The sequence below is a fragment of the Cyprinus carpio genome, chromosome B12, assembly GCF_018340385.1.
Source record: "Cyprinus carpio isolate SPL01 chromosome B12, ASM1834038v1, whole genome shotgun sequence".
In the NCBI taxonomy this organism is placed as follows: domain Eukaryota; kingdom Metazoa; phylum Chordata; class Actinopteri; order Cypriniformes; family Cyprinidae; genus Cyprinus; species Cyprinus carpio.
Genome location: NC_056608.1, coordinates 15,834,775 through 15,848,944, shown reverse-complemented (window position 1 = coordinate 15,848,944; position 14,170 = coordinate 15,834,775). Strand labels below are relative to the sequence as shown.

Here is a 14,170-nt window from a genome sequence, read left to right as displayed (position 1 = left end):
TATATTTATAGAAATCCAAAACTGTCTTCGTAAAGGTGCATTCTCGTTCATTTATCCTAGAAAATTTCCCCTAACTGATGAATTGCACAATTATGTGTGAGAATACAGATGGTCCTTTAGACAGACACAGTCATGATGCTGTCTGGCACTAGACAACATCATCTCCTGAGTGCTCACTTCCCCTCCCCCTTTACCTTCCCTTAATACTCCTTCTATTCTGGGTAGCAGAGCAGGCCTCAAAGGTGGTGAGTCAGTTGGCGAGAAGGGCACAGGCACAGGGGAGAGGAGGGCAGGAAAGAATTGATTTTTCCAGTGGGCCATGCTGAGCTGTCTGCTCCCCAGCATTGTGTGAGAGAGTCGGTCTCACAGAGGCACACTCAGTATGGGGAAATCTACAGTTTTCATGCCATTCCCTGCTGCTAAAATCAAAACTTAACTACACCTCAAGCCATTCATCGAATAACCTTTCATTGCTGCCTCAACAACAAGCTGAGGGAATTGTATACTATATACACTGAGTAAATCCAGGGTTTTCCAAACCTTTGTGAATGATAGGAGAGATTGATGCTGGTTTAGACAATCTGTTGACTGACTGGAGCAGCCCTACCACATGATGGGGTTTATTGGGTTGCCATAGAAACGTCTGGCACAGCAATCTGCTGGTACAGTAACTTATGGAACCAGAGCTTTAAAATGGGGAGTTTATCATCTGCAGTGTTTCTTTAAAAAGCTCCCTGGTCACTCTTCTGAATCAGACTTCTGATTTCGAAGACAATTTTGGTTGTACTACAATAAACACCTATAAAATCAAATTAGTTTTGGGGAGATGGGATTTTACATGTAAGAGTATAACAATGTTCTGAGATCAGTATATGTTAAACTCAATCGACAGCATTTGTGACAAAAAAAACAATTTCAACTTGTACCTCATTTTCTTAAACAATAGCCAATTTTTTAATGATTTAAAACCATAAATGTAAAGTTTCTCATTTTATAAAATCTGCATGATTCCACCCACAGCACCCCATTGCGACAACGATGTACTAGTTCTAACACCATGGCGAAAGTTCCAGCAAAGCATGCTAACTGTTCTGTCTTTGGCTGCACTGATGAACACAGAACACTATTTAGTGAGTCCCAGGAGACAAGAGAGCAGTGGATTTATTGATTTATTTACTGTATATTACACTGCTGCCACACAGATCTGACATAAACATGTGATTTCTTTCCCAGCTGCTACCTTCACAGACATAACTGACTGTTTATGTAACTTGTGTTTTTAACCTAAACTTGTGTGTATTTGACAGTTTAAGCGCAATAAGACATGAAAGAGAACTTGGTTTGGTACTCACACACCATGTAACAGACGCTTTCTGTTCGAGTGCTTCAGATGTGTGTGCTCAGAAAACCAAAGTAGTTTAAACTAATATGGTTTAAAATGCATTATTTCAGCATGATATACAAAAACGGTTTCTGCTTACACTCAAAATTGGCTTTTTCAAAATTATATATTAAACGATCTGTTGGGTCTTTTGAGCTGAAACTTCACAGACCAATTCTGGGGACACATGAGATTTACATTACATATTGTAAAAAGGGGTGTAGCGTGAACCAGACAAATTAAAGATTCGATCGGGAGCCTGGTTGAAACATGAGCCGAATTCCACAGAAAGGCAGGATGTTGTAAATCAACTCCCAGCACCACAGTCTGGTAACCAACTCTTTCACAGAACAGCTTTCAACATTAACACCATCAGAACAATTATTGACAATTTCAATTCGAAGAAGAGATTGTCTAATTTGGGGCAAGTAATCGAAGAGATGGACAGTCTGACCCTCACATGTAAAAGCCATGAGATTAAACAAGATCGTTGGATTGACTTCCCCCCACCTAGCAAAACCAGACTGAAATTCCTAAGGAGACCTGTTAACCCCTCTGGTCTCCACAGGACATCTCCTTACTCCCCAGAATGGCACAGAGAATGCCTTCCAATGCATATATGCATCAAAATGAACTCAACAAAGACTTCTAAATGGATATCAGTCCATTGCTCCAACTCCATATCATTTATGTAACCGACATTTGATTATAATGTTTCTAATCACTTATTGTGTATGTCTTTTTAAATAACTCTTGAATAGCTTAAGGGATCATATTCATGTTTAGTATGTGTGTGTTCGAATCCTCTTGCTTGAAAGGTTCCTGACCATCAGTTATTTGTCAAATGTATCATATTCTTGTTATAGGAATCATGTCCAAATTATACCCTGCAAGAGCGGGAAAAATTCGGACCTCGTGCTTGATAAGATAACATATGATTTATGAATGGGTGGGACAAACATCGCAACATCACGAGAAAAGACAATATCTAATTGGTCAAGACAACATTTGAGGTGTGGCCAAAAGGCCAGTTTAAATACTCAGGACACCATCAAATTATGCTTTTAGCTTTGAGCTTGCGTTTAGCTTTTGCTATCAGTCATGCCGGCTTTTAGCCTGCTCCTAGCTTTAGCTTTTAGCTTTGCTTGTAGTTTAAGCTTTTAGTCATGCTTTTAGCGTTTAGCTTTCGTTTAGCTTTTGCTATCAGTCATGCCGGCTTTTAGCTTTAGCTTTTAGTCATGCTTTGTCATCACTTTTAGCGTTCTTCGAGCGCCGTTCCAGTGTGCTTCGGCCTGCACGCCTGCTGCTACTTAGCCACGATGAGAAGAAACACCACCTAGTCTCGTCAAACTTTACTTCTTTTCTTTTCCGTTTGAGAGTTTCGTATTCTGAGTTAAGTTTTGTAACGCCGTGTCTCCGAGTCTGACCTCGCGTGCCCGTCTGAAACTACAACCAGCCCACATCTCTGCATCTTCAGCCAACGCCCAACCACGGGCTTCCCAAGACGTCACTTCAACGACTACTGAACTTCCAGCCAATCAGCAACTTCGGGAAACCCCCTTTTCAGCGACAACAAAAGGGAACCCCGTTAAACAGGCAACACAAGTAACCTCCAGACTCACATCTGTACTGGTGTTATCTAATATAATTTTAACCTCATTGAGGAACTCAGTGCGAGGGTTAATTAAGTGATTAAATGGTTGTTCATGTCTATGCAATTTCACATATTGCTGTAAACTTGGGATTTCACATTTTCATTCTCTTAAACTCATTCTCTCCTAACTTTCTATCTTCCTGCAACTTGTATGAATGTGTGAGTGCGTGTGCTTATGTGTTAGATTAGTTTATATGTCTTAGATTTATCTAATAAAGCCTTATTTATATTGAAAAGAGAAGTATCTTGTGTTTTGTGCTGACAAGTTAATGTCTTAAACTGCCGATCTTGTTACTGTGCTAATTAATAGTGTTTTCACTATACTTTGGATATTAATATCCAGCGCAGATTTGATGTTAAACGGCTCGTTCAGTGAATCGCTGGCCGTTTCAGTGATCAGCCGTGAAACAGTGATTCTGTTCAAATTCCCTTTAAAATCTTAAATGATTCCCTTTGAGCTAAATTGACCTGTTTCCCTTACAGGGGCATAATATTGTAGGTTTCCTTTAAGGTTGACATGGGAACATTGGATATACAAAGAAAAGGCTAGTACTATTTTCTCCACTAATTTTGTGTTAACACCTTCATGTCATGTGGCTACACTTTTGAAACAAAATAGTATTTTAAAGTTTATGGATTGGGTCTTGGAGCATGGCTCACTCAGAAGTCACTTTCAGAAGCAGGTTTTTGTTGGCCAATGCGTCAATTCATGTGACTAACTTAAATATGTGTGATGAATGGCTCATTGTATCCCAGATTTTACTTTTTTGGTTCATCTTTGCATTAACACAATGTCAATTTGTGTGCGTGTGTATGTATATATATATATATATAATGTGTGTGTGTGTGTGTGTGTGTGTGTGTGTGTGTGTGTGTGTGTGTGTGTGTGTGTGTGATTTATTTATTTATAATATAACAAATAAATGACGTATAAATGGGGCTAATAAGTTTGCTAGGTTTAACAAAGCTTTTAGGGGTTGGATATATTGACTTCAACTACAGAGTGTGTGTGATACAGTTGAACATTTATATTTCCATTTACCCCTCTCTAAAAACACAGCCGCTCTCTCTCAGCCAATTACTCTAGTGCTTCATTGATCCCCTCAGCGAGACAGTCTGGCGTAAAATGCCCAACCAGCCAGAACCAACCAACCAGATGCGACAAGCACACAGAGCTCTGTGGATCAAAACAAAAACAAGAGCATATGGAATATTTCAGTGACTCTCTATCTCTCTGTGTTTCTAGTGAGAAGAGGAAGCTACAGGTGAACATTGTCAGCCCCATTCACTGCAGTATGAATGGAAGGAAGTGCACTGTCATCGTGGAAACCAAGATCAACCAGTCACAGCCAGACTTCACCAAGAGCCGATCTGGATACATTCTCTCAGTGCCAGGCAACTAGAAGACCAGAGATGCCAAAACGGCCCCTTTAAAAGGACATTCACAGCAGGGTATCTATTTTGTTCTAGTCCAAACCTTTGAGTTGAACCTCAGATAAGAAGCCATACCAAATTTGCCTGAAGACAGGCCAGGAAGAATGTTTAATTTAAAACAAACAAAAAAAGTTTGTCCCTAAATCCCAAACTTCAGTTTAGATTATGATAAGGAGGTAGCGATATAGACCCTCAAAGAAGATTTACCAAACTCGTGGCTGTTTATTTATTAAACATTACAACCAAATGAAGAGCAATCATAAATATAATATTTATGAGTAACAGGATATGCAGGATTTTAAAAGTGTCTAACTTGTGTTTTGAGGTTTTTCCTTCAATGGGAATTTGTTGGTTTTTGATCACTGCTTCATGTGGGATGAAGAATAGCTCTGCTTGTGTCCCGATGTATTGCACAGATCATAAGCAGTCCTGCAGTTGCTGCTGAATTTGATCAGATTGTTCTTGAGCGGGATGTGTTGATCATATCCTTAAACTCATTAACTGCTCAGAAAGGAGCGTTAAACTCTTTCGTAATTTAAACCATTCTCTTTTTCTGCATATAGCTGGTCATTTATAGCACATTGTATACAGAAACTGTCATATTGGATATAGCTTATATATGTACTGTATGCACTATATATAATGTAGGTAGGATGAGAGCTGTCATTTATTCACATATTTCCTGATCTTGAAGTAATGGCGCGGCACAGAGCAGGAGGTAATGGCGGTGATATGTTATTTTCTGTTGCCATTTTTTAAATAGTAGACCCTGCCGCAGATAGTAGTCCCTTTAGTTCTTCACTTACCATCACTGGCTTAAAGCAAAATAAATAAATAAGATTCAACCACTTCTGTGATGATAAAGCCATTAAAAAGACACTCTCATGTTTACAATAACTGAGTTCAAAGTAGTTGCCATTTTAAATGAGCCAAAATTGCATGTCACCAAAAAAGAACAGGCAACCAGTTGTTCCATTAGGGTCCAGTTTTACTTCTGTCAGTTAGTTCTATCTAGTCATATTTCAATATTTTGTCAATATTACCACTACAAACAGCTAGTGTCCATATTACAAACTTTGCACATCTATGTGTGTAAATGTGTTCAGATAAGAGAGAAATAGAGCGGTATTGATTCATAGAACAAAATCAACAGAGTTCTGAGTGGAAACTCCCAAGAAGTCTGACCCAGTTTGTTGCTTTCGTAACTGATAAAGAAAGTGCCAAGCTGAAAACTGACTGCTGTTCTTCATTCCTGAGGTGTTTGCTTAAATCTGTTTTTCCATAATTGTTTTATTGCTTTGTTCATGGCTCTAGAAAGAGATCTTTTTTATCAGTTAATTAGGATCGTTTCTAGTGGCCAAAAATATCACTAAGCTCCCATCACTGGGTGGAATTAAAATGAGGGAGTGTGCATTTGATAGTGAACTGAAGGCCACGACAGTCAGGCTATCACTGAACGCTGATCACATAATATCCATTTTTCTTCGCTGACCATGTCTGCTTCAAACAGGTGCACACACACTCTCTCATCTTCTTTCTCAGTCCCTGTACTCTCTCTTGACTATTAGCCTGGATTGGTAAAGTGTGTCAGTAAAAGAATGCACATAGTACATATAGTACTTTAGAAAGATAAAGTCAGATGATCTGATCCAGTTTCTGCTCGCTAGTTCTTAAAAGCAAAGAGGTGCAATAAATGGACTTACAGCGATTTCTAAAAGTTGTCAATGTCTATTTTTCTTGAATCAAACACTATTGTATATTAGACATTTTTTGGCCATCAGTAGAAAAATACTGAGTGTACGAATGCTCTTTTACCTTGATAAAAGGTGTTATGTGATTGTTCAGTTGCATAAAATCCAACCCATTTTGTGGAGAGAGAAGTCTGTTTTGTTCTGGCAGAGAAAGCCATATGATATGTGATCATTATATAATATAAAGTAATTTCTTTCTTTGTTGTCGTGAACCCCAGGTGATTCTGTTTAAGTGCAGAATAATTCCAGTTCCCAGGTTAAAGTCTTTTGTGTTCTTTGTTGTAATTATTCCTATTCATCTTGGTTAATATTCAAGATTTAGTCTGATCCGATCAAATAATGTGCCTACTTTTATACTTCTATTATTTAATTAATATATTTTAAATGATGTTTTAAATTTTGAAAAGATGTTACACATGCTTGGACCGAATTAAAAAGGAAATCCAGTTTATACAGTGTGTTTCTTTAAGAATAGCTTTTTTTTTTTCATATGTATATTAATGCAATAACCTGTGCATTTAGTAATGAAAATTATTATATGGAAACAAAACAGCTACACTTTTAAACCATTATAGGCCTATTGCTTAGAAAACTTTTACTGTTGTTGTTTTTTTTTTTTTTTTTTTTTTTTTTTAATCAAATAAACGCTGTACCAAATATCTGCTCCTGAAAATAAACATGCACTTGAAGTGTTCATCATGTTGATACACTGTCATTATTTCATTGATTTGCCACACACTGCTATTAATCCAGGGTGATAAATCCAGCTGTTTACCACTGGGAAGTTGAAGACGTCATTGAACTTGCTAATCTTTTCTGTTGTGGACGTGGTTACAGCAGATCCATTTACAGCAAAGTTAAGGTATCATGGTTCACTTATACATGGGAATTTTAATGCTTGTTCTTGAGTTCATGGTGGACAGGTAGCTTATGTATGATTTTATAGCCTAATTTATAATTCTAAAATCATAATTCATTACTGTACTGGATTAAAATGCAGAACACATTAAATCATACCTTGAATGAATGGCGACACTACAGGCAGGTGTCACTGGTCCACCCCATCAAAGTTATTAATTGTGTGGAAAAAATAAAATGAAACTACAAAATAAAATAAAGACTTAATGTATGATTTCGCGCCTGCAATAAATCCGCTTGGCCCTCGAGATTCTCTATTTCAGCCAATGCAGCATTCTGCGAAGTCGATTCCCTCTGATGTCTGTATCATTTTTGAATGTGTATTTGTAGCTATTTGTATTTGTATTTCTATTATCTTATTGCCGAGTGAATCTGTTTGTCTGAAATGACTCTCTCATTTGAAGCTTTAAAAAGTCAAATTCATTCTATTGAATCGGTTTCTTATACACTGAACAAAATTATAAACGCAACACTTTTGGTTTTGCCCCCATTTTTCATGAGCTGAACTCAAAGATCTAAGACTTTTTCTATGTACACAAAAGGCCTATTTCTCTCAAATATTGTTCACAAATCTGTCTTAATTTGTGTTAGTGAGCACTTCTCCTTTGCCGAGATAATCCATCCACCTCACATATGTGGCATATCAAGATGCTGATTAGACAGCATGATTATTGCACAGGTGTGCCTTAGGCTGGCCACAATAAAAGGCCACTCTAAAATGTGCAGTTTTACTATATTTGTGTGGGGGGGGGGGTCTGAAAACCAGTCTGAAAACCAGTCAGTATCTGGTATGACCACCATTTGCCTCACGCAGTGCAACACATCTCCTTTGCATAGAGTTGATCAGGTTGTTGATTGTGGCCTGTGGAATGTTGGTACAACAATCTCACTAACTATCCACTCAATCTATCTCCATTCAAAAAAAAATCAATAAAAAAAACCCACCTTTTTCCTTTTCCAAAAAAAAAAACCTCCCAAAACCATAACCCCGCCGCCACCATGGGCCACTTGATCCACAACGTTGACATCAGCAAACTGCTCACCCACACGACACCATAAATGCTGTCTGCCATCTGCCCTGTACAGTGAAAACTGGGATTCATCCGTTAAGAGAACACCTCTCCAAAGTGCCACACGCCATCGAATGTGAGCATTTGCCCACTCAAGTCGGTTACAACAACGAACCGCAGTTAGGTTGAGACCTCGATGAGGACGACGAGAATGCAGATGAGCTTCCTTGAGATGGTTTCTGACAGTTTGTGCAGAAGTTCTTTGGTTATGCAAACCGATTGTTGCAGCAGCTGTCCGGGTGGCTGGTCTCAGATGATCTTGGAGAAGAAGATGCATGATGAGGACCTCCTCTGCTGTTGTTACACACACTTTGCGGTTGTGAGGCCAATTGGATGTACTGCCAAATTCTCTGAAACACCTTTGAAGACGGCTTATGATAGAGAAATGAACATTCAATTCACGGGCAACAGCTCTGGTGGACATTCCTGCAGTCAGCATGCCAATTGCATGCTCCCTCAAAACTTGCGACATCTGTGGCATTGTGCTGTGTGATAAAATTGCACATTTTAGAGTGGCCTTTTATTGTGGCCAGCCTAAGGCACACCTGTGCAATAATCATGCTGTCTAATCGCCGTCTTGATATACCACACCTGTGAGGTGGATGGATTATCTCAACAAAGGAGAAGTGCTCACTAACACAGATTTAGACAGATTTTTGAGCAATATTTGAGAAATAGGCCTTTTGTGTACATAGAAAAAGTCTTAGATCTTTGAGTTCAGCTCATGAAAAATGGGGGCAAAACCAAAAGTGTTGCGTTTATAATTTTGTTTCAGTGTATAAGAAACCGATTCAATAGATGAATTTGGACTTTTTAAAGCTCAAATGAGAGAGTCATTTCAGACAAACGATTCACTCGGGCAATAAGATAATAGAAATACAAATACAAATAGCTACAAATACACATACAAAAATGATACAGACATCAGAGGGAATCGACTTCACAGAATGCTGCATTGGCTGAAATAGAGAATCTCGAGGGCCAAGCGGATTTATTGCAGGCGCGAAATCATACATTAAGTCTTTATTTTATTTTGTAGTTTCATTTTATTTTTTCCACACAATTAATAGCTTTGATGGGGTGGAATAGTGACACCTGCCTGTAGTGTCGCCATTCATTCAAGGTATGATTTAATGTGTTCTGCATTTTAATCCAGTACAGCTCATGAAAAATGGGGGGCAAAAACAAAAATGTTGCATTTATAATCTTGTTCAGTGTATGTAGCTTTGGAAAGTTCGATTTGTTCTAGTGAACCAGTTCGTCTTAACCAAACCCTCTCTCACATACAGCTTTTTAAAAAACAGTTCAGTCCCATTTGACGTGTATCTTTAGAAAACCGATTCATTCTGGAGAATTTGTAAATGAACATTTTCTAAAAAGGTTTCGCGATTTTCCTACATGGCATTTCATATTATATAACTTAGGAAGTAGGCTACTGTTTTTATATTCTTCTTCTTCTTCTTCTAATATCTTTTCAACTGCTGTCATTAGGAGTGTTTATTCATTCAAAAACCCACATATAATTATGTATAACTTGATAGAGATTTTAGATAGATAATTATTATATAATTTGATAAAGACACCCATTAAAAGTCCACCCTATTTCACAAAGATCCACCCACATTGGCCAATAAGAGATTTCTGGCCTTGCCACTTGCCCTAAATTTATGCTCAATAGTGTAGTTTGGGAAGATTCACACTCTGCTCTTAAGCTTGCAAATATTTTAAAATAGAATGTTTTTACTGTAAATCATCTATTAGTTTCAGTGGTATAATTTATAATAGGAAAATGTTATTGTTTAACAAGCTACCTTTATCCTAAACAAACCGGTCTGTGATCATGCAAGACCACATAATTGGAAAAATAGATGTTGTCTTGGTAAACTGCCAGTTTTCATGTTGCTAATCTGCTTATGTAACAGCCCTGCACCCAAATGTGACTAGGTACAATTTGGACAGTCCAGCTGAGAATTATAGTGTTCTTTAGGTGATGTCAGCTGAAACCTTCCTGAAACAACCACACCGTGGTCTATCTTTAATGATCAGTGCATCAGTTTATTTGTCATCACAGTACAAAAATAAATAAAAATAAGCAGAAACAAAATGCAAAAAGTTACAGCAACAGATTTTCGTCTTTTTTTTTTTCTTTTTTTTTTAAAGAACAAAACAGTAACAGATCCGTAACCCCTCCCTCCCACCCACCTGTCAAACTCTAGCCCGATACTATAGAGTCCTACCCTCTAATAAGCATGGCCATGCTCTGATCCTAGAAAATCAACTTACACACATCACATTCTTCTTTACAAATACACTCGTTCGCGCTCGCACACTCATGCAATCCTTTTTTGTAACACTGTTTTCAGTTCTACAAAGAATTACGCAACAGATACAGAGAGAGTTTGACAGGAGTTTAATCTTTTACTTATCATTTTTTAAGTGTTTTTCCTTGTTTCAGAGGACTACTCTGTGATGCAAGTGAAAAAATGGCACATTGTTGTGGGCTGGGGGCAAATAATAGCAGGTAAGTGGTGAAGAAGGGCTCACCTACTTCAGCCCCCACAACCTCATACCCCTGTGGTCTCCTCAGACAAACAGCTCACAGAAAAGTGCAAGTCCCGTATCCAAACCTCCCCTGGCACGTTTTTGAGCAAATTATTGGCTTCCTCGACCTTTAGTCACTTAAAGCAATGCAGCAGGGCAAGCAGTCACACAGAGTCCATCCATCCCACTTCCATCTCATGAGAAGAACAGGCTTTTGCATGAATTAACAGAGACATAATAATGTTTGCTTATATGACTATCACATTCTCTTTTTTTTTCTTTTTTTTTTTTTTTGACTACAAAGAAAGAGATTCATAACTACTGAAAGAAAGCATGCACAATTTAGCACTGTTGAGATGTTTTAAAGCGGGCAAATAGATCATATAACACCTTGATAACCCATATCCAGTTTGATTGATGTCATCAATGTGGCTGTAAATGTAAGTTTATAATATTGTCTGGTACTTAAATTCTATTACATTTACCTCTATGTAAATATGATAGAAATCGCTGCTCATCTCCAGAAATAGACCACATCTCATCCAGTTTAATGCCTGGAGCTTGTTATCATCTGTGTTGTCATGGGTTAATCACTCATGATTGCTATTGCAGTGCTGATATGTAGAACATCCCAACAGTACTTCACAGAGAAATTGGTTTCAGGTATTTCATGTTGATTGAAACCGATCGTCTGTCACTATGATGAATTACCTTGGTGTTTCTCAGATCTGAAAATGGTCTTAAACTAAGCTCTTATAGATGTTATCGCCTTGAATAATTCATTTGAATGCAAATGTGCATTAACCCTAATCTTCATTCCCACCAAAAGGTAGCCATTGATCTAAATGCTGTTTTTTTTTTTCTTTTTTTTTTCTTTTTTTTTTCGTTTTTTTTTAAACAACACGTTACTAAAATCTCTAAATGCAAGAGAGAAATGTGTGAAAATAATTAATAAATAACAATAAATTACGATTCCGATAGATACTTATTAATGACAATCCTACCGTTCCAAAGTTTGCCGGCCTTTGGTATGTTTTTAGACCTACATGATTTTCATCAAAGGTATGGCACTGTTTATGATACATTTACAGGCTTTTCTGTACAGAGCCCCCTGTTGAAACTAGTCTGAGTACAAAACAAAATGACAAAACAATGGCTCATTGAAGCAGGCATAGCAAGATAAACTATTTTAACTTTTTTTTTTTTTTTTTTTTTTCATATTTCATTCCCTAAACACATATGCAGTCGGCTTAAAAAAAACTCAAAGTACATCATCCAGCTTGTTGTTTTAAAAAAGGACGTAAACCACAGGAGAGATCTGTATCATGGATGAAAATAAAGTAGGTCTTTTTTACAAATGTGCGGACAACCTCTCCTTTCACCATCTGTATCAACAGCCACTGTGCAATGCTGGCCTCAAAGTCATTTCCCTTTATTCTTTGTGTGTGGCTTGTGAACATAAACACGCACAACCTGCCGCTAAGACGCCCCTCTTCCCTTTTTGCAATTGGCTGTAACAGAATTTCGCAACATAAAGGTGTTTAGCATTCAGCGAGTGTCCGGTTTCATGGACACAGGAGAACAAGTCTGTTGATTATGAGTCAGTCTCCATTTCTATTGAGAGTGGTGGAAAGGATCTTGGTGCAAAGTGTCCAGAAGTCAGCTTGACAACAGCTGGATTCCTGTCCACATTCAAAGTTGTGTTCTTTTTGTCTCGTTGTGTCTTTTGAAGTCTTTTCTGTCAGTGCTTTTAAATATTCACTACTTAAGAGCATTTGGTCCACTCAAGTCTGGCATTTCTTTATATTCAGGTCCAAAATTGCCATTGCTAAAGGTAATGAAAGACCCACTGCTCCTTTTGAACAACATTAGCATCACCCATTGCTTCCTATAAAATATATGAATGTGAATAAAACACTGAAAGATATCTCATTATTCATTCCACCCATGTAGGAGCTACATAAATGGATAGATCACCCAAAAATGAAAATTGTGGTGTTATTTACTCACCCTCTAAAAGAAGAAGAGACAAAAGGAGATACTTTTTTCACTTTTAAAAATAAAGGTTCTTTATTGGTAGCTATTCTTCCATGAAGAACCTTTCCATTCTTCAAAAAGTTCTTTATAGTGGAAAAGAGTTCTTTAGGTGTTTAAAATGTTCTTTATACTAATAGAAATCGTTCTTTAAGAACTGAAAGAACTAAAAATGGTTCTTCAATGGTATCACTGTGAAAATCTGCTCTTGGAACCTTTATTTTTAAGAGCGTACAATGAGAGTCAATGGGGTCCAAAACAACCCTGTTGGACCTCATTGTTTCTGGACTAAAAAATACTGAGACATTTTTCAAAATATCTTTTCCTGTGTTCCAAAGGGCATACAGATTCAACAGATTTCTCAGAATTTTCATTTTTGGCTGAACTATCCCTGGAAAAAAATGCCAGATGAGAGTGACACCAAATACATCTCCAGAGCCCCCTCACCGGTCCAGGCCAATGAGCAGACGACTCCTCTCCTCCTCCTTCTGGCTCTCGTTTTTGAGGTCTGCAAAGACCTGGGTGAAATAGTGAGGATCCGAGTTGATCTGCAGCATCTTGGCACTCATCATGTTGATAATGGACAGGCAGCGGTCCCAGAATGTCTCTTTGGAGGTCTCCACCAGGAATGGCTTGAGAGGGTATGAGATTTCATTGCCCATGTAAGAGTAAGACAGGTAGAGGCAGGTCAGCAGCACGGCCTGCAGCTCGTGCTCCGAAGCCACTTCAGAGGAGACCACGTCGCGGCACAGCATGTAGACAAAAACCACATTGGCCGGAGTGATGAAGCCCTGGTCCTGCCAGCCCTGGAGCAGCAGAGAACGATCCACGCTACGAAGCCACAGCACTGGGTCGGTGGGAGAAAGGTGCTTGAGTCGGTAGCACCTCCGGCAGAGGAACTCTCCCAAACAGCGCAGCAACTCACTGGTGGAGGCTTGGACGATCACCCTCTTGGGTGTCCCGGGAACAACATTGGAGTTGGAAAGAGGCGCCTTCTTGACCGAGGAAGCTGTGTTGTTGGAGTTTTTGGAGCCTTGGTTTGATGGACTCGACTGGTCCTGTGTAAAGGCGGAGAGATTTGCACAAGACTGTGACTTCTTGAGGTTCTCATTGTTGAGGTGAGAAACATTGTTCTGGTAGCCAGTATTAGGCTGCACCTTCTTAGACCCCTTTTTCTTAGCTGAGACAGCTACTATTCGTTTCCACGGTAGAACGTTGATGAGTGGGTGCCGCTTTAGGTTCTTGTCCTTGGCGTTCTTGCTGTTCTGAACAGCTGTGTAGTGGCCCACGGTGGCCGGGCCATCCTCAAACAGGGCGGCCTTCCGGTAGCTGGGTGAAAGTGATAGCACGGTTCCCATGATACTGGGAGGAGGTTATCAGAATCTCA

At 38.7% G+C, this 14,170-nt stretch overlaps 2 protein-coding genes across 2 annotated transcripts in view; one reads left to right on the top strand and one right to left on the bottom strand.

The window, feature by feature from the left end:
* Window positions 1-6,856, top strand: part of myo1d (myosin 1D) — a 73,570-nt gene extending 66,714 nt beyond the window's left edge. Inside the window, exon 22 of the mRNA XM_042735622.1 lies at window positions 4,282-6,856. Within this exon, the coding sequence (XP_042591556.1) occupies window positions 4,282-4,438 (157 nt within the window). The 3' untranslated portion in view covers window positions 4,439-6,856. The remainder of the gene's footprint in view (window positions 1-4,281) is intronic.
* Window positions 6,857-10,238: 3,382 nt separating this feature from the next.
* Window positions 10,239-14,147, bottom strand: LOC109076667 (cyclin-dependent kinase 5 activator 1-like). Its single transcript, XM_042735620.1, has one exon. It carries the CDS (start codon window positions 14,139-14,141, stop codon window positions 13,227-13,229), a length of 915 nt encoding a protein of 304 aa, XP_042591554.1. The 5' UTR covers window positions 14,142-14,147; the 3' UTR covers window positions 10,239-13,226.
* Window positions 14,148-14,170: the final 23 nt, after the last annotated feature.

Excerpts from the sequence above, each read along its gene's own strand:
- LOC109076667 (XM_042735620.1), bottom strand. The coding sequence starts at position 14,141 with ATGGGAACCGTGCTATCACTTTCACCCAGCTACCGGAAGGCCGCCCTG.